This window comes from Cricetulus griseus, chromosome 6 (assembly GCF_003668045.3).
Source record: "Cricetulus griseus strain 17A/GY chromosome 6, alternate assembly CriGri-PICRH-1.0, whole genome shotgun sequence".
NCBI lineage: Eukaryota > Metazoa > Chordata > Mammalia > Rodentia > Cricetidae > Cricetulus > Cricetulus griseus.
Genome location: NC_048599.1, coordinates 153084194 through 153102586, shown reverse-complemented (window position 1 = coordinate 153102586; position 18393 = coordinate 153084194). Strand labels below are relative to the sequence as shown.

At 51.5% G+C, this 18393-nt stretch overlaps 1 protein-coding gene across 1 annotated transcript; it reads right to left on the bottom strand.

Annotated features, from left to right (window-relative positions):
- Nucleotides 1–3339: 3339 nt before the first annotated feature.
- LOC100754155 (kallikrein-1) lies at nt 3340–16692 on the bottom strand. The gene is made up of 10 exons (XM_027420836.2): nt 16653–16692; nt 12617–12767; nt 11714–11997; nt 11457–11593; nt 9915–10063; nt 7332–7381; nt 5285–5444; nt 4062–4348; nt 3814–3950; nt 3340–3495 (listed from the first exon to the last, which is right to left on the bottom strand). Exons 1-10 carry the CDS (start codon nt 16690–16692, stop codon nt 3340–3342), a joined length of 1551 nt encoding a protein of 516 aa, XP_027276637.2.
- Nucleotides 16693–18393: the final 1701 nt, after the last annotated feature.

Genomic DNA, 18393 nt, shown 5'->3' with positions numbered 1-18393 from the left:
AACCTTGTCTCTAAGCAAAAAGCAAATCCAAATCCAAACCCATGAAAGTGTCCCAAGAAGAGGCACATTTGCGTTGAGGCCCCAGGGTAGGGCAGCTCTTAGAGGTAGGAGAAGTCACACAAGGGACAGGGGAGAGGACTTGAGATAGGACTTGGTGGCCCAGCACTAAGTTGGGGTTAGCAGCGGGGTGGTAACACATCAGAAGAGGCCAGTGCAAATGGAAGAAGTTGAAGTGTTATTGGAGATGAGCTGGGAACAACTTCCACAGGGAGGTGGTTGTAGGTGGGAGGTGGAGATGAAAACGAGAATGAGGCTAGGTCGTGGAGAAAGATCCAGGTCCCCAGCACTTTCTCCCTTCCCAGCTGACCTGCTCTGTTCCTGGGAGGAGGACCGAAAGCTGGTCCTGCGTGGCTGGTCCCTCGTCTTCATCTTCCTGGCAACCTTGTTGGTGTTCAGCGTGGTGGATGGGCGGATGGCCTATGTGCATGGTCCTTACACTGGCTTCATCGGCCTCTGGATTGACTGCAGGAGGCACAAGTGTGCCAACGTGGGCCAAGTCACTGGTCAGTGCATAGGCTGTGTGTCCACTCTGGGTGGGGCCAGTGGCACTCTCCCTGGAGTCCCTCTGGGGAGGGGGTAGCTTAGGGCTTACATGGGGGCATGTATTGTTGGAGGGTAACTCTGTGAGGGGCAGTAGAGTCATTTTAGAATTTCTAGGAAGTGATTTTGGTGATGTGTGTGAAGGTAATGTTTTTTTCTTTTCATTTTTTGGGGGGCACTGAAGCTAGAACCCAAGGCCTTGCACACACTCCTAGGGAACTCTACTACCCAGCCACCCTCCCAGCCCCTCCCTGAGAGATTCCAGACAGGTGCTGAGCTACTTCCCATCCTCTGCCCTGTTTGAGACAGGGTTTCATGTAGCTCTGGCTAGCCTCCAACTCCATGTGTAGCTGTGGATAACCTTGAACTTCTGAGCCTCCTCACAAGTGCTGAGTTTACAGGCATGTACCACCAGCATCCAGTTTACCACAGGGCTGGGGATGGAATGAAGGGCTTTGAACATGCTAGGCAAGCATCCTACTAATGAAGCTATATCCCCAAGACCCTAGACTTCTTTTACTTTGTATTTTGAGACAGATAGGGTCTAAGTCTCACTAAATTACTCAGGCAGGCCTTGAAATGGTATTCCTCCCCAGTTATTGGAACACTAGGATGACAGTGTGTGCTACCAGACCCTGTACTGGGGGTGTTTTGAATTGTTGTGCTCCTCATGGTGTGGGAGGGGATGATGGGAGAGAGAGAGAGAGAGAGAGAGAGAGAGAGAGAGAGAGAGAGAGAGGACATGCACATGCATGCATGTGTGTTGGGGGTAACTGTAGTTATCTCTCCAACTCTCTTCCCCAGTTTACATTCACATGAGCAAGGGCTTCATATTTCTGGCCCTGGCACTGTGCCTCGTCCTCCTGCCATCCATGTTCCTCTCCTTCCGACCAGTCTGCCGCCGCTTGAACAAGATCGACTTTGTCTTCAGTTTCCTCAGCATTAGCATCGGTAAGTGTCGGCGAGGACAGGGGTGCTTGGGGAGCCCCCACCTCACCCCAGAGCCTCCTCCTTCCCAAAGGTGTGGCTACACTTCTAATTCTGTTGCTCTGGGGGACATGGGTATCTCTGTGTCTGTCTTGAGCGTTCTTTGTAACTCAAGCTGGCCTTGATCTCACTCTGTAGTTATGATGGCCTTGAACATATCATTCTCCTGAATAGCTGGGGTCAAGGGCCTATGCACACCAGTCCTGGCTGATGGTTTTGTTCCCCATTTTTCCTTTCCCTCTCTCCGAGTATGTTTCAATGTGTGTGTGTGTGTGTGTGTGTGTGTGTACACACTTGTATCTACTTAGTGTGGCAGATCAGGGAGGTTGTCTCTGTCTCTCTCCTCTTCCTGGGGGGGGGGGTGGTGGTTCCCTGTCTAGCCTCCTGTCCTTCTCTGGCCCCACCCCAGTGCAGGGCTCCTGATTCTCCTCAGCTTGACACTCTTTGTCATCAACTGCGACAGGCTGCGCCCTAGGCCACAGGTATCCTACCTGCTGGCCTTCTACCTGAGCTGGTGCTCCAGCGTCTTGATGCTGTGGGCCGGTGAGGGCGGGACCTCGGATGGAAGGGCGGGGCCTGGGCAGGGCAGGGCAGGGGAGGAGACCAGGAAAAGGGGGTCAGCCTCCAGGGCCAGGGTGGGGCCCGGGGTGGGGCTCAGCATCGAGTGCCCACCGGGTTCCTTCCCACAGGAACTCTGTCCTTCCTCAACCAAGTGCGGATATGGACCTACACTACACCTCTTATGGAACGGAGGGTCAGCTACTTCCGTTGGGCCTCGAGACGCCTATTGCAGGAGCTGCCCATTTCCGAACAGAGCTCGGAGTCTACCCAGAACCAGTCTGTTGCAAGCAGCTTAGTGAACTACCTTGAGGTTGCCCCCGCGGGGGGCTCCACAGCTTCTCAGGACACTGAGGAGTCCCCGCAGCCAGATGCCTCCGCCTCTGCCCCTGTGACTCCGTCACCATTAGACCTCCCTTGAGGTCCCCACGCTTCCCCTGAGAGCAGGCAGCACCCTCGGGAGATAGGTGGCAAGCCCCGCTCCTCAGCACTAGGATCCACCCTTTGCGGTCTGAGTCTTGGCAAGGACCCCACTCTGGAAGTCCTCTAATACGGCTATGTCTCTCTGAGCAGACACTGGTCTACGGTCCCAAGCAGCCAGAGCAGTGTGGTCCCGCCCCCAAGCCGGGCGATGATCCGCCCCACAGGCCACGCCTCTAAGCCACTCTCCATCCTTTGGTCCAGCCCCATCCAAGTAGTCCCCCTCCAGGGGCTCCAGGCGGACACTCTGTAGCCCAGTCTTGAGGACGGTCCCTGCCCTACTGTGGACAGACCCCTCCTCAGGAAGTCAAGGTTTGATAGAACACCTCGCCCTCTTTTCTGGCTTCCCAGACTCAATAAAACCAGGTCGGCAGTCCAAATTCTCAGTGTCAACTGCTAGGCCTGACCTTCCTGATGTCTCTAACTTTACCTTTGAGATCTGAGCCTTTTCCTTGCCCCAGCGGACTCATGTGGCATCCCTGACTTGGTCTGAGCCTTTTGCTGGCATTTGTCTCAGTCCATCCCTTTGACCACCTGTACACGTACACCTGTCCCTTGCCACAAACTTGAGATCCACTGTGGAAGTCCTGACCTCAGCTGGTTGGGCCTTGACTTGGTACCCACCTCCAGAAGGCCAGAAAATGTCAGAACTTGAGCTCATTTGCTGCATGGTGGGTTTTATTAGGAGTCAGGGGACAGGGGACAGGGTATCACTCAGGAGTGTTCCTTAATAACTTCATTTATCCAGGGGACGAATTCAATAAGTTTAGTGTAGATGCCCGGCTTGTCGGGTTTGCCGCATGGGGCAGGGCCCCATGATGTGACACCTTGGAACATACCATCACAGATCAGCGGGCCCCCTGAGTCACCCTGAAAGTAGGAGAAGGAGCAGGAGTGAGGCAGGTCCTGAAGTTGAGTTCCGCTTGACAACCCGGGGCTGACTACAGCTCTTGGGAGCCCTGCTTTTACAGGGATACGGGGTTAGAGTGGGGGACAGACAGGACAATCCCTGAAGCCAAGTCACAAAGAAGTAGTACCAGCTACAGGGTTCTCCCCTCCCAGAACTCATCACTTCCACAGGGAAGGGTGAGGAGCACCTGCTGAATGCTGAATGGGGTTGAAGTGGAACCAAGGATCTGAGTTCCTTCTCTCAGGCCTTCATCACATGACAGGGAGGTGCTCACTTACCACGCAAGTGTCTTTTCCTTCTTCTAAGTCTCCTGCACACAGCATGAGGTCTGTCACCTTTTGGGCATGGGCTTTGATGCACTCCTCAATAGGCAGGAGCTTGAGGTTCACACACTGCAGGTTTTCTGGGTATTCGACTGTGGGTCAGGGGGCAAGAGGGTGGTGAGCAGACCCCAGCCCTGCCCTCTCTGCTGCTCCCATAGACCCATGAGTCCCTCTTCAGTCTGTGTGGGCTGGCCCAGACTTACAGTCGATGGGTTCAACACTGCCCCAGCCTGAGGCAAGGCAGGTACTCCCCATCGTGGGTTCCTCGGTGGGCAGGCTGAGGACCTTCACAGAATCCGTGATTTCAGCAGGCTGGGTGAGTTGCAGCAGCATCAGGTCATTGCTATAGTCCGCCTCAAGGTTTTGGGAATTGTTCTTCAGGAGGTCCATGTTGAAGTCAGGATGAGGGAAGCTTTTGTGGACAAACAGGTGCTGAGCTGAGGGTTCATTCTCATCTAGGCTGTTGCGGCCCAGCCAAACCTGGTACTTGCTGGGGGCAGGGAGAGAGATGGAGAGAATGAGAGGAGGGAACCAGGGAGATTGGGCAGAGTGCAGGGGAGGGTGGAGGGGAGGAGGCAGGAGGGAGGAGGGAGGAAGAAGAGACAGACAGAAATGCATATGTGGACATGCGTGTGTACACACACATACACACAGATACACACATACACACGCATACACACACAGATACACACATACACACATACATACACACACATACACAACATACACAAACACATACAGACACATAGACACACACACAGAGCATACAAAGAGAGGGGGCAGGGAGAAGGGGGAGGACTTGAGAGCTGCTCAGCTGCACCTGTGACTGGGTTGTGCCTTCCCCAGCAGGCGAGGCCTGGCCCACAGCCCAAGGCCTGAGCTCTCTGCCCCCACAGCACCCTGCTCTCCCTCTGTGCTCAGTTGCCCTCACCCAGCTCCAGCTCAGACCAGCCCTTCTCTGTGTGTCCTCAGAGTGGACCGAAGGTCCTAAGGGCCAAGCTGGTCTGGGGAGAGTGCGGACTCCTCTCTCATCTGTATTCAGGGAGATCCCTTCCTAGCCTCAGGGAGCCCCCTAAGCCTGTTCTCTAGTATGGTCAGTAGTGATGGAGACCCAGACCCAGAGAGGGTTAAGCAGAGACCTGGATGGGGAGACACATAGTGACAGATGGCCACAGAGACACTCAGTTGTGACTACAGACAGGAGACACATGGACACTAAGACAGAAAAGAAAGAAACAGGAATCAAACACAAACCTGGAGGGAGCATAGAGAGACCCAAGAGCTCATGGCTAGAGGGGTCTAGCCCAGCTCTGCCCCTCCTTTCAGCCTTCAGCCGGTCCCATCCTCCTGCCCTCAGTACCCAACCCTGGCCTGGAGTCATGTTCTCTGGCTGCCACCCTGCTTCCCTGGCCCTGGTTGTACTCACTCACTGTAGCAGTGAGCAGCTGTGAGCACCCACTTGGGGTCCACCAGGATGCCCCCACATTGGAATTTGGTGTAGTGGTATATAGCTGCCTGCCAGGGCTGGGAACTCTTCTCACAGTCAGATCCTCCAATGATCCGAGATTGGATGGGAGGTGCAGCACCTGCGACAGAGCAGTGGGGTTGGGATTGGCTCAGAGAGGGAGGTGTGCTGTTGGGGGCTACAGCTGACCAGGGCTGGCATCGGGATATGGCCAGAGGATCTGGGGGAAGGGACCCACAGGTGGCTGGTCCTGGATAGGGAGACCTCTGCAGTGGGGACAGAAATAACTTAGCTGCTGGCTTCTGGAGCAAGAGTTGGGTATGGTGTCAGGTCACTTAGAACTTGGGACTAAGGGATGGCAGGACAATAGAAGAGAGAGAGGAGAGAGAGAGAGAGAGAGAGAGAGAGAGAGAGAGAGAGAGAGAGAGAGAGAGAGAGAGAGGTGGGATTTCCAGAATCCAGTGGCTCTTAGTTGAATGAGAGTGGAATCAGAGGCATTGAGAGTCTCCAAGGCTTGAGAAGAAGTCAGGGCCTGGACTGACGTCTCTGAGAACTAGGCTTGAGTGAATAAATGAGGCCAGGAAAGGGAGCCCAAGAATATTTGTGAGGTTCCTGGATTGGGCATGAAGGGGCCAGCTGGGCTGGAGAGAATGAGGGGTTTCCAGGTCAATGGGATAGGGTTAAGGTGAGGGGTGGGCTCCTGTTAGGATTTGTGGTGGGGATGGTATCTGAGAGGGGCCGAGCTCCCTGAGAACAGAGTTTGAGATGGACAAGTAATGAGAGAAAGAGATGCTGGGGCAATGTGGTGGAAGGGCTCTGTTTCTCATGGAGGTGGGGCTAATGGCCTGAGGGCATTGAGAGGTTCAGGATTCTCTTGGAGGCAGCCATGGACAGGAGTGGAAAAGGATTTAAAACAGGCCAGGCCACCGTGGGATGGAGAGGAAGTCCCACTTGTTATGGAGTACTAGGTTCAGATATTGGGGATCTTTGGGAAGTCCTGGGCAGAGTGGGGACTGTAGCTGTGGGACTCAGTCATGACATGACAGGAGCTGGGGTGGAGCAAGAAGTCATGAGGAGCCTGTGGTTGAGGGTGGGAGGCGGGCATGCATGGGGGGGAGACTGGGCCAGCCATGGTGGCTCTTAACTATAATTTCAGCACACAGAAGGCTGAGGCAGAGGATTGCCGTGGGCAAATCTGGGTTACATAATGAGACCCTGTCTTATAACTATTCCCCAATAACTGGGGAGATGGCTTGGTTGCTACAGTATTGGCCATGCAAGTGTTAGGACCTGAGTTCATGCCCCTAGAACCCAGAAAAACAGTCAAGTGTGGTGATGTGCATCTGTATCCCCAGAGTTGGGGGTAGAAACAGCAGCATCCCCTAGGCTTGCTGGCCAGTCAGCCTAGCCAAATGGGGGAGTGCTCTGTTCAGTGAGAGACCCTGCCTCAGACATAAGGCGGTGAGTGATTGAAGAGGATACCTCTGCTCTCACCACCCAACTCCTCCCCAAACCAGACCAAACAGAAAACCCAGTGAGAAGGGACATGGGCAGATCCCCCACTCCAGAAAAGGGGGGCCAGTTGTTGTTGGGACTGGACGACACAGTTGAAGGCTGACAGCTGCTGGACAGCCAAAGTCTCTAGGTGTGGGGTTTGGGGAAGCTCCTAACTCAGGAGTTGGACTATTAGGTTCTAGAAAAATAGGTAAACTGGGGGGGGCAACCAAGGTCCCAAGGTCTGTAAGGGGTTGGGTTCCTTGGAAAGACTGGAGAATCCCAGAGATGGTCAGGTGGCTAGAGAAGAGAAAGTTCTGGAAAATGGGAGGGAACTGATATGGGAATGAGGACTGTGAGGGACTTGGCAGTGTGCAGGGGCAGGGAGAGGTGCAGGCATGCTTTGAGATACAGCTGGGTGGGGAGAAAGGGGAAATAGGAAAGAGATTTCCAGGGCTAAAGGCAGCATGAGAGTCAGGGTTCTGACCCCTCCTGCTTCCCCGCACTGTCTCACCAGTCTCTCCCAGGAACAGGGCTGCGAACAGGGTCAGGAACCACATGGCGACAGGTGTCCAGGAGCAGCAGGCAGTGAGCTTGGAGCTGAGGAGCCTCCTCAGAGTGCCTTTAAAAACCCTTATTCTCCCCCCCAGCCCCGCCCCTGCCCTGTTGGCACCCAGATGCTGGCCAAGGCCCTGCCCTTGCTGACGGAGGGAGGTGGACTCCCCACTCCCACCCTCACAGCTGTGGGAGGGGAGGGACCTGTTGCACCTGCTGTCCTGCAGGCCCTAGGTCACCCTGGACACCTTCCCAGGGCTGAGATTGGGTGGAGCAGGGCCTACTGCTCCCAGAGCCGTGTATGATCTGGGGGCCATAGCCAGAATGGCAATGTTGGGTTGTGATGGCGGTGAAGGGGTGCAATAGGAGAGTGGAGGAGCAAGTGACCCCATCACACATTTCTCAGGAAGGCCCTGTACCTCAAGACCCAGCATATCTTCAGAAACCAGTAGTTAAAACAAATTCCTTGCACCAGTGGTAGCCAAGAGGGCTACAAGCTTCCTGCAAATACAAACCTTGATTTTAAGAATGTCAGGGTTCTTACCTGCTTAGATGACTTGGAATCTAGATCACTGATTTTTATTGTTTCTGTTAGAAGTTTAGGAGCAGGCATCGTGACAGACACTTTTAAACCCAGTGCTTGGGAGGCAGAGGCAAGTGGACCTCTGAATTCAAGGCCAGCCTGGTCTACATAGTGAGTTACAGGACAGTCAGAGCTATATAGAGAGCTGTCTCAAACAAATTAATAAAATTAAAATTAAAATAAGTTAGAATGCGTATTACCACAGCCTGATCACTCTTTGATCCAAGAATATGAGAAGTCAGGCTATCCCAGGGGAGTGTCACTCACCCACAGTGTTGGGGGTCACAATGATCTTTTTATTCCTTGTTTCCTAGATAAGGGAACTTAAGGTCATGTCCCTCAAAGTCCCAAAGATCTAACTAACTGGCTTCCCCCATCAAGATTATCAACACAGAGCCTGGTACACACACTTGGGAAGTGGAAACAGGAGGAACAGGAGTTCAAGGCCAGCTCAGCTACATAGCAAGTTCTAGGTCAGTCTGAGTTATGTGAGACCCTGTCTTCCAAAAGAAGTGTGTGTGGGGGAGTTGGTGGGAACTGGGAACGTAGGTCAGTTGGTGGGGTGATTGCCTAGCTTGCATGAGGTCCTGGGTTTGAGCTATGTAAAATCAGGTGTGGTAGTGCATGCCTGTAAAACCAGCAAGTGGAGAAAGGAGGATCAGAAAGTTCAAGGTCATTCTTGGCTAATATGAAGCAATAAATAAATAAACAAAAATATTCTGAGTCTGGTGAGATGGATCAGTGTCTCTATCAGCTTTTGAATTCAATCCCAATGTTAGAAGAAAGTCAACTCTTAGAATATATGTCCTCTGACCTCTGAGCACACACAAAATAAATATGTATAATAAAAATAATATCAGAAGTTGCAATGACAACCCTTCACTCAATCTAATCTATCCACTTCTATGACCAAGACCAAAGGCTTCAACATTCAGTGACCCCAAGAATTACATTTTGGGGTTTCTGAAGAGAATCAGAAACTGTACTCCCATAAACTTGATGGTAAAGCCACAGGCTTCAAATGAGACATGGATACAATGAGCAAGGCATCTCACAGTGTTGAAGCCTGTACTGTATGTCATCAATGTGGCCAAAGGAAATAGAGTGTTGGCCTTCTTGCCTTGGTCATCATGAAGCCTAGAACTAATGGTGACTCTTGGAAATCTAGTATTTGTTGGGTCCTCTCACTGGAATGTACAGTTTATGATTGTGGACAAAGTGGCAGACACTGTTCTGATCCATTAAGATGAATGACTCTTTAATCTTTACAGACACCTAGGAGATAAGTATTATGTTAACCCATTTCACAGATGTTAAAACAAAGAATGAGTGAGGTCAGGCCCCTGATCCAACATCTCATATCTGGTCCAAATAAGCAAAGTAATGTTCCCTAGCCCAGGGAAGGGGACCTTAGGTGACATGGAACAGTAGACTTTATATCCTAGTCCCCATCCATTTCCCCTCATGCCCTAAAGAAAGTCATACCCTACAGAGAAAGTTGGATCAACACTGTTTTTTTCTTTCTTTGTTTCTTTCTTTCTTTCTTTCTTTCTTTCTTTCTTTGTTTCTTTCTTTCTTTCTTTGTTTCTTTCTTTCTTTGTTTCTTTGTTTGTTTGTTTGTTTGTTTGTTTGTTTCTTTGTTTCTTTCTTTCTTTCCTTCTTTCTTCCTCTGAGACAGGCTTTCTCTTTGTAGCCCTGGCTGTCCTGGAACTCATTCTTTAGACCAGCCTGGCCTTGAACTCAGAGATATGCCTGCTTTTGCCTCGAGAGTGCTGGGAAAACACTGTTTTCTTGGTGTTAAGCAGGTGACCTCAGGAGGAGAGGAGCCCTGGCTAACAGTATGCAGAGGGGCTCAGCTCTGTCTTCAGTAGGAATGGGGTTGCTGACCAGCTATGGGGGATTCTTGGTCAGGGTCCCAGGTGGTCAGTGAGGGGCCTAGGTTGTGGGCCAATGAGTCAGTTCCTTTTCATGTTTTCCCGGATCCACTTCAAGTAGCTGCAGACTTTGGTGTAGACACCAGGCTTGGTGGTAGTATCACAGGGGACATCACCCCAGGATACGATGCCCTGCAGGGCACCCCTACAGACCAAGGGTCCTCCAGAGTCACCCTGTGGGGAGAAAGGGGGGTTTCCTCAATATTTCATTCCATGTAGTGAGAGGATGAACAGCTCATCCTCTTGCCTCAACCTCCCAAGAGCTGAGATGACAGGTGTGCACTGCCATGCCTGGTTAACATGGTGCTGGAGATAGAACCCAGGCTTTGTGCATGCTAGGACATTACCAACTGAGTCACACTCCCAATCCACTATCTAACTAACCATAATTCCTCATCTCAACGAAATGCCAAACCAACCTCACTCACCCTAGGAAATTCCAACATTAGCCCAAACCAATCCAAGCCTACTCTGACTCAGTACAATCCAAGAGCACTCATCATCCCCCACCCCCACCCCCACGCAGGTTCAGCTCCATCTCACACTAACAGCCCCATGGCACAAAGTCAAGTCAGATTCCATCCAATCCATACATCTTCCCCATTCAAAATCCAACTAAACCTGTGCTTGCCAAACACAAGCCAATCCCAATCTTTGCATCATCTTCACCCCTCCCCCAAACCCATGCCATCCCATGCCAACCCCAACATATTTCCCATCCTGAGTCAAAGCAAACTCACTCCCCTTCTTAGCTCTCCCCCATGCTTTCCCAGACCATGTAATCTCCTCCACGTCCACATCACTGACCCCACTTCCATTCTTACCATGATTCTAACTTCTCCTGGAATCCCATCCCATACCTAAACTCATCATTGTCTCTGACCCAAAGCAAATTCAAGTTACCCTACATGTCCTATTCTGTCTTAGTTAGCTTCAGCTGCCAACTTGACACAGACTGGGATCTTCTGAGGAGTCTCAATTGTGAGGTTGCCCAGAGTATGGCTGTGGAAAGTTGTCTTCATTGTTGGTCAACGCAGGAGGATCTAACTCACTGAGTGGCACCATCCCCTAGCAAATGGGCCTTGGCTATATAAGAAATCAAGCTGAGGACTTGGAGAGTTGGCTCAGCAATTAAGATCACTGGCTGCTCTTGCATAGGACCCAGGTTTGATTCCAGCACCCACAGCTGTCTGTAATTTCAATCCCAAGGCTCTCTTCTGGTCTCCATGTACACTACACACATATGGCGCACAGAGATATATCCAGGCAAAACACTCAACACATTAAAAAAAATAAAGGAAAGGAAGAAAGGAAGAAGAGAAAGCCAGCTGAACAGGAGCCAGTGAGCAAGTCAGTGAGCAGCATCCTCCCATGGTGTCTGCTTTAGGTTCATACTTGAGTTCCTGCCCTGCCTTTCCTCCATGATGGACTATGAGCTTTAAGCTAAATAAACTCTTTCCTCCCCACGTTGCTTTTGGTCAGAGTATTTTTTATCACAGCAACAGAAAAGCAAGCTAGGATACATCTTATTCCCCTCTTTTACCCAAAGCCCCCACATGGCTCTGACCTCACAGGAGTCGGTGCCACGGCCCTCTACTCCAGCACACACCATGGTGGGCAACACTCGACCGGGGTAGTCCTTGTTGCAAGATGCTTCGGAGATAATGCTGATGTTGGCACAATGCAACGTATCGGGGAGTCTCACTGAGGAGGACAGATGGCTTTGAGTATATTCACTCCCGTTGGTCCCTGTGCCCTCCACCCAAGGACCCTGGAGGGCAGTGTTGCTGGAATTCCTAGATCCAGCTCCATCCTTCCACGCACCTTGTGACTTGTGACTCTCTGAGTCTCCAGGCTTGTTGGCTGATAACAGGCCCCAGCCTGACACCACGCAGTCCTCACCAGTAAAGGGGCAACGTGTAGGCAGAGCCACGGGGTGCACCTGAGATGATAGCCGGGCAGGATGGAGAAGTCTCAGCAACATAATGTCATGCCGATGGGTGCGAGCCTCGTAGCCCGGATGTGGGATGATTCTAGACACGGAGCGCACTTGCTCTGGGCCATCATGCTTTCGAAGGTTGTGCTCGCCCAGGCGCACTCTCATGAAGCTGGGCCGGTGAGTAGTTACCAGAAAGGAATAGACAAAGGGGTCAAAGAGTGGACACCCTGCGATTTTCTGACCCGTTGAGAACCTCGAAATCTCTTTTCCTTTTCTCAAGTCCTTAAAGCCAATGCTTCCAGCCATGGCCCTTCAAGAACCCATGAGTCGCAGGGTATGGTGATGCATGCCTTTAACCCTAATACTTGGGAGGCAGAGGCAGGTGGATTTTTGTAAGTTTTGGACCAGCTTGGTCTACACAGTGACACTTTCTCTCAGAAAACAAACAGACAAAACCAGGAGTCCCAAATCAGGCACACATGTGGAACTCAACCCGAGGTTTGGCCCCTTTCCTTCTTCAGACAGAAAATTCTCATCTACTAGACACCTCTCCCATCAGGGGCCCACAAGATGGGACATTTACAGCCTTCTCTTTCCACTTTAGGGATCTACAGTGGCAGAATCCACACCCCTTCTCACCCAGGGCCTTCACCTCCAGCCTCCTGGTCCCTCAGAAACCAAGAATTTGGGTTACTTCCCCACTCAAGCCCAACAGTCCAGGTGCCCCAAACCTAGAAGTTCCCAGTCACAGCCACACCCCACAGGACCCCCATACCCTGCCTTTATACCGGGTCTGGCAGTGGGCGGCAGTCAACACCCAGTGTGGGGAGATGAGGAAAGCACCACAATTGAAACGGCCACGCTCGAAGAGGGCCACTTGCCACGGCTGCGAATGGGGTGCACACTCCTCGCCCTCTAGTACCTTGTCACCGTCCTGAGCTGTGGGGAGACACAGATAGTGCATCTCTCTCTGAGCCCTGCCTTTTCAGCGTCCCTACCTCTGCTTCACCTATCTTTACTGTAAGCTTCACTCAGGCGGTCCCCCTTTGTTCACTGAGAAATACCCCCCTTTAATCCCAGCACTTGGGAGGCAGAAGCAGGCAGATCCATGAGTTTGAGACCAGCCTGGTCTATAGAGCAAGTTCCAGGACAGCTAGGGCAACACAGAGAAACCCTGTCTGGGGGTGAAGGAATCCCTGCTTTGGGCTGGGTTTGGTTCCCTGGGTAAAGTGTTTGCTGCATGAGGACCCAAGTTCGGATCCACTAACACCCACATAAAAAGCCAGGTGTGTCAGCCATGTGCTGGGATTGGGGATGGGAGACGGGCTGACCCCAGGAGCTTGCTGACTAGCTAGTGCAATGGTGAAGTCTGTGAGAGACCCTAACTCAAAGGAAAGAAAAGAAAAAGAAAGAAAAGAAAAGATGGGGAACTGGAGAGATGGCTCAGAAGTTAGGAGCTCAAATTGCTTTTGCAGAGGACCTGAGTTCAGATCCCAGCACCAACATGATGGCTTACAACTGCCTGTAACTCTAGCTCCAGGAGACCTTATTCTGGCCTCTAGGGATACCTACACACACACACACACACACACACACACACACACACTCATAAAAGAAACAAATATTTAAAACAAAAAGAAATAAACAAGAAGTGATGAAGGAAGACACTCAGTGTTAACCTCTGCTTCCACCCACACTGCAAGGTATGCATACATGAATCTCTCTCTCTCTCTCTCTCTCTCTCTCTCTCTCTCTCTCTCTCATACACACACACACACACACACACACACACACACACACACACTTGTCTTGAAGCTGAATATCCTGGTTTTGACAGTTGCTGCCTGTCCTTGCCATGAAGCGTTGACTCTTGTGTCTGCATGTCTGTGTCTGCATGGGTGTATACATGTAAATGGATGGAGGCCAGAGGACGATCTCTGGTGTCATTCTTCAGTTACGGGTTCCTTGATGACGGGGTCTGGATTACTCTCACGGAACCTTGGGCTCACTGACTTGGCTAGGCCGGCTGCCCAGTGGGCCTCGGGAACCCACTGTGTCTTCATCCTCCAAGTGCTGCATGACATACATGGCTTGTGACACAGGATCTGAGGGTCAAACTCAGGTCCTCACACTTGCACAGTACGCAGCTCACTGACTGAGCTGTCTTCCCAGCCAGAAGTTGATCTCTTAGTGCTTGTTTTTCTCAATTGTAAAACTGTGGGGGTGGCCATGAAAATAAGAGGAGCCTATAGGTGCCTTTGTGTGGGCTGCACATGTGTGTGAACTGTACCTGACACATTGTAACTGCTTGTAACACTATTAATTGATTTATTTCTTTTGGTGTTTGAGGCAGGGCCTCACTCTGTTGTCTAGCCTGGCTTGAAACTTACATTGTAACTAGGGTGGTCTGAGCTCAGGGCAGCCTTCTCTTTTAAGTCTTTTCAGGCTCTGAGATCACAGTACATTTGTTACTTTAAACAAAGCACACCCGTTTATTTATGGGGTATCCATGTGGATGCTCAGGTTGGTGACACAGGTATGGCCAAAGTATGACAGACATCTGCACAGACCTAGTTACAACAGCCAACATGAAAACCGCAGTTTCAAGCTGGGGACATGACTCAGTGAGGAGGACCTTGCCTTGTGAGCAGGAGGACCCACGTTCAAAGAAAGTCAGGCACAGTGGTGCATGCTTACAACCTCAGTGTCTGGAGTCAGTCGGGTCCCTGGAGTACTCCAGCCAGCCAGTGTGGCCTAATGAGTGAGTATCAGGCCACTGACAAGGTCTGTGTCAAGAAACGAAGGTGGGGCTGGAGATGACTCACTGGTTCAGGGCACTGGCTACTCTTCTAGAGGACCCAGTTTTAATGTCTATGGCGTCTCACGACTATCTGTAACTCCAGTTCCAGGGAACACACAAGCTGCACATACAAAAATGCAGACAAAACACTCCTACACATAAATAATAAAATAAAAAAGGGCAGTCAGTGCCTGAGGAGTGAGCCGATATCGACCTCTGGCATCCACATGCATGTGCACATACTAGATGTACACACATGTGCTCACAATGTAAAAATGTGTTATACCCACAAGTCATTCGGTCAAACTCAGAGAGCCAGATACCCATCTACAGGGTGAATAGTCAGACATGGACAGTCCTCCACCACCCCAGACCACACTCAGATACTGCCAGACATAAAGCTGGGATTTCAAGGTCAAAGATAGGTAGTAGGAGAGACAGACAGAGGAAACAGGATCACTAATGTTTAAGGTCATTCTTTGAAGTTCATAAGGGGGGACCTGGTTCATGAGACAGAGACAGGGACACAGAGAATGACAGAGACAGAGAGAGATACAGAGAATGGCATCACATACAATAGTATAACTGAGACATCAGAGGCTACAGTTCCTTATACTGAGCCATGTGGCTGCCCCTCTCCTCCAAGGTCAAGACTGTGACAGACACCCAGCTCCTGGGCTGGACTGTTACAACCAAGCCAAATGTCCACACTTTGCCCTCTGTCCTCCAAGGGCCTGGGTGGCTGTGGGAATGCGGATGTGGCAAGAGAGGGGCTTAGCAGAGGAAGGGTGAGGTCGTCCTGTGGAGAAGGGCACTGGCTGAACAGCTGGGCATCGGGCTGCACCCAGCCAGTCCCAGCTGGAGGAGGGCGGAGGCCCTGGCTGGGTGCAGCAGACAGCAGGGGCAGAGCACAGGGAGAACCCGAGGAGGCTTGCCTGCCATGGGGGAGGGCTGAGAGCCCTGGGCATAGGTCATGTGGGGAGCAGGGGGATCGTTAATGGACACCCCCTCCAATTTCTCCAGGGCAGGAAGCATCAGGTTACATTGAAAATTTCCACAAGATGTGGTAGAGTTTGGTCTGGAGTTGGCCTGTCACCCAGGGTGACCTTGGTTTAGTGGCCATCCCTGCTTGCAACCTGCTCCCTGGTCAAGGAAGGCAGTAGTGGTTCTCTCCTTCCACTTCATGGGCTCTGAACTCAATTATACAGGCTTGACGGCATTACCATCGGTGCCATCTTGCCAGTCCCAAGCTTATTTTGGGGGACAGGTTTTCTCACTGACTGTAGAGCTCACAGATTGGCTTAGCTGAATGGCAGCAAGCCTGGGGATCCCCTTCTCCACCTCCCAGCCCTGGGATGTTACAGGCCTACTGCTGGTTTTTGAGGGGTGCTGGGGATCTGAACTCAGATCCTCATGATTCCACAAGAGGCACTGTGTCCATTGGGCCATCTCCCCAAGCCCTCTACCTCACATGGTCATTATTTGTGAATGCTATGTGCCCTGCTTGGAGTGTCCAAATTGTTCCATCATGCTCACACACCTCATGGGACACCACATTGAATTTGTATGGAGGATAGTTGCCTCCATCCTGTGGTTGGGAAACCAGAGTTGCAGAGTTGGGGAAGTGGCAGCCACAGGATTCAAACCTACATCCTGTGTCTCAACCAGCCCGATTGCTTGTCCTACACATTACCTATATGACGTGACTAGGACTTCACGGTGACGGTCACAGGTAGAAAGCACTTGAAGCCCAGAGAGGTAAAAGTTTCCCCAAGGTCACACAGCACTAAGGAATGGTCTTGGAACTCAGGTTCAAGGGTTCAGATGGCTCAGCACCTCCAGAACTTCTGATAACTCGTGGTTGAGGATTCACAGACATTTAGCAGGTGGCTCAGACGGGGTTGGGATAGAATCATAAAGGGGTCTCTGGGTGAAGTATGGTTAGCAGGTCCTAGGTTGCAGATACTCTAGGGAAAGGGGGACCCCATTTCATCAGACCACTACCCAACTTTGGTGTCCCTCACCTGCAGACACCAGCAAGACGAAAGCAAGGAGAAGCCACATTGTGAAGGAGGGTCCTGGGCTTGGAGACCTGGTGGGGGGAGGATGACAAAAACGGGGGTAAGGATGGATCCATCTGTCCCCATCATCACCCCTGTGGACAGAAATGCATCCCTACATGCCACACTCTTCTTTTCTTTTCTTTTCTTTTCTTTTCTTTTCTTTTCTTTTTTTTTGTGATAGTGTCTTCCCAGGCTGGCCTCAAACCTGTGCCCTTCCAGCCTCAGCCTCCTGACTGTTGAGATGACAGGTGGGCGGCACTATGCTAGACTAAGACACCTACTTTTGGGGCCTGGCCTTCCATCTCCTGCAGCTCCTTCCCGGTACCTATCTCTGGAGGGTCCTCTGTTCCTTTCATTGTTGGTAGACAGTAGCATAGTCAATAACCCCCTGGGTCTCTCTCCCTCACCCCCATGGCCCTGGATCAGGTCTCTATCCAGGTTCCCATGGGCACCCTTGGGTCCCCTTAAGTCTAGTACTCCTGTAAACAAAGCCCTTGGAGAACTAACCTCCCTCCCGCTCTCCTTCCTCTTGGGTAGCAGGGCCTGCCCTATGCTGGCTGACTGCGCTGAGCCATGCCCCTTGCCTCTCATTGGTGGGTTTTGGAAATGCACACTACTATGGCACACAAAAAAAGTCCCCACTTCTGTTTTTACTATTCATTTTGAGGCAGGATCTCATTAAGTTTCCCAGGCTATTCTTGAATTCTGCACTCTCATGCCTTAACCTTTCAAGTGCTGAATGACAGGTCTTCACTACCACACCTTGGCTTCTACAGGGTCTTTCTAGCTCAGAGATGAGCTAGATGAGGGCTCCTCTCTCTGGCTCACAGCCTCCCATAGACTTCTGACAACCCCCAAATAAATTCCCATATCCTCAGCAGTACTTCGAAGGACAGAAATGCCTCCCCCACTTCCAGCCTGTCCAGCTGGGTTTCTGGGACCTTCCCTAGGCACAGCCAGTGCTGAACTTTGGTCCTGTAGTTTCACACCCCAACTTTGCTCAATTTGTTCCCCACCCCCTTGACCTTCTCCGACCCCTCCCCTGACTCTCTGTTGGGTCTCCTTATCAGACTGAGAACTCCTTTGGATTGGACCTCACCTGACTGACCCTGGATTCCCAGGTACCACCCAGTGTTAGGGTCTGGCCCATAGAGAGACCTCTGGAAGCTTGGGGAGTAAACTCATTTTCTTCTTGCATCTTGCTATTTACATTAAGCTTAGCCTGACTCTTCCAAGACAGCGGAATCCAAAGGGGATGCCATTGAGATCCTGTGTTGTCTATCATGCCTTGGTAGCACTGACTGCAGTGACTGAGACCTGGCTGCTCCTACTCCTCATCCTAGAGTAAGATGGAGTCAGGTCAGACCTTCCTGTCCCCAGCTCTGCTCAGCCTGGGACCCAGCACTGGGGACATTGCAGAGGTTGTGCTGAACTGACTTGACCTGTGATAACTGCTGACCATGTCCTTGGCTCCATGACAAGTGTTTTCAGGGATGTCCTTTCAAGTCTCTGATTCCCCCTCTTCCCCTCCAGCCCAGGCTCTTTCTAGAAGCTTTGAGACATTTTCTTGGCTCACATTCAACTTGAAGCTACAGGAAAAGGACACAGAAGTCCCAGTGTCCTTGACAACTGGTCCTACAGGGTAGTCTGTGCCTCTTGGAGACCAAGGCATTTTCGGGGTCCCCTCCCTGCCTCCACCCAC

What these genes read in the sequence shown, in the direction of transcription:
- LOC100754155 (XM_027420836.2), bottom strand. Translation starts at nt 16,692, where the DNA reads ATGTGGCTTCTCCTTGCTTTCGTCTTGCTGGTGTCTGCAG. An exon ending in GCCGCCCACTGCCAGACCCG is followed by an intron (nt 11,998 to 12,616) that starts GTATAAAGGCAG and finishes TCACCGGCCCAG; the next exon opens with CTTCATGAGAGTGCGCCTGG. An exon ending in AAGGAAAAGACACTTGCGTG is followed by an intron (nt 3,496 to 3,813) that starts GTAAGTGAGCAC and finishes TCCTACTTTCAG; the next exon opens with GGTGACTCAGGGGGCCCGCT.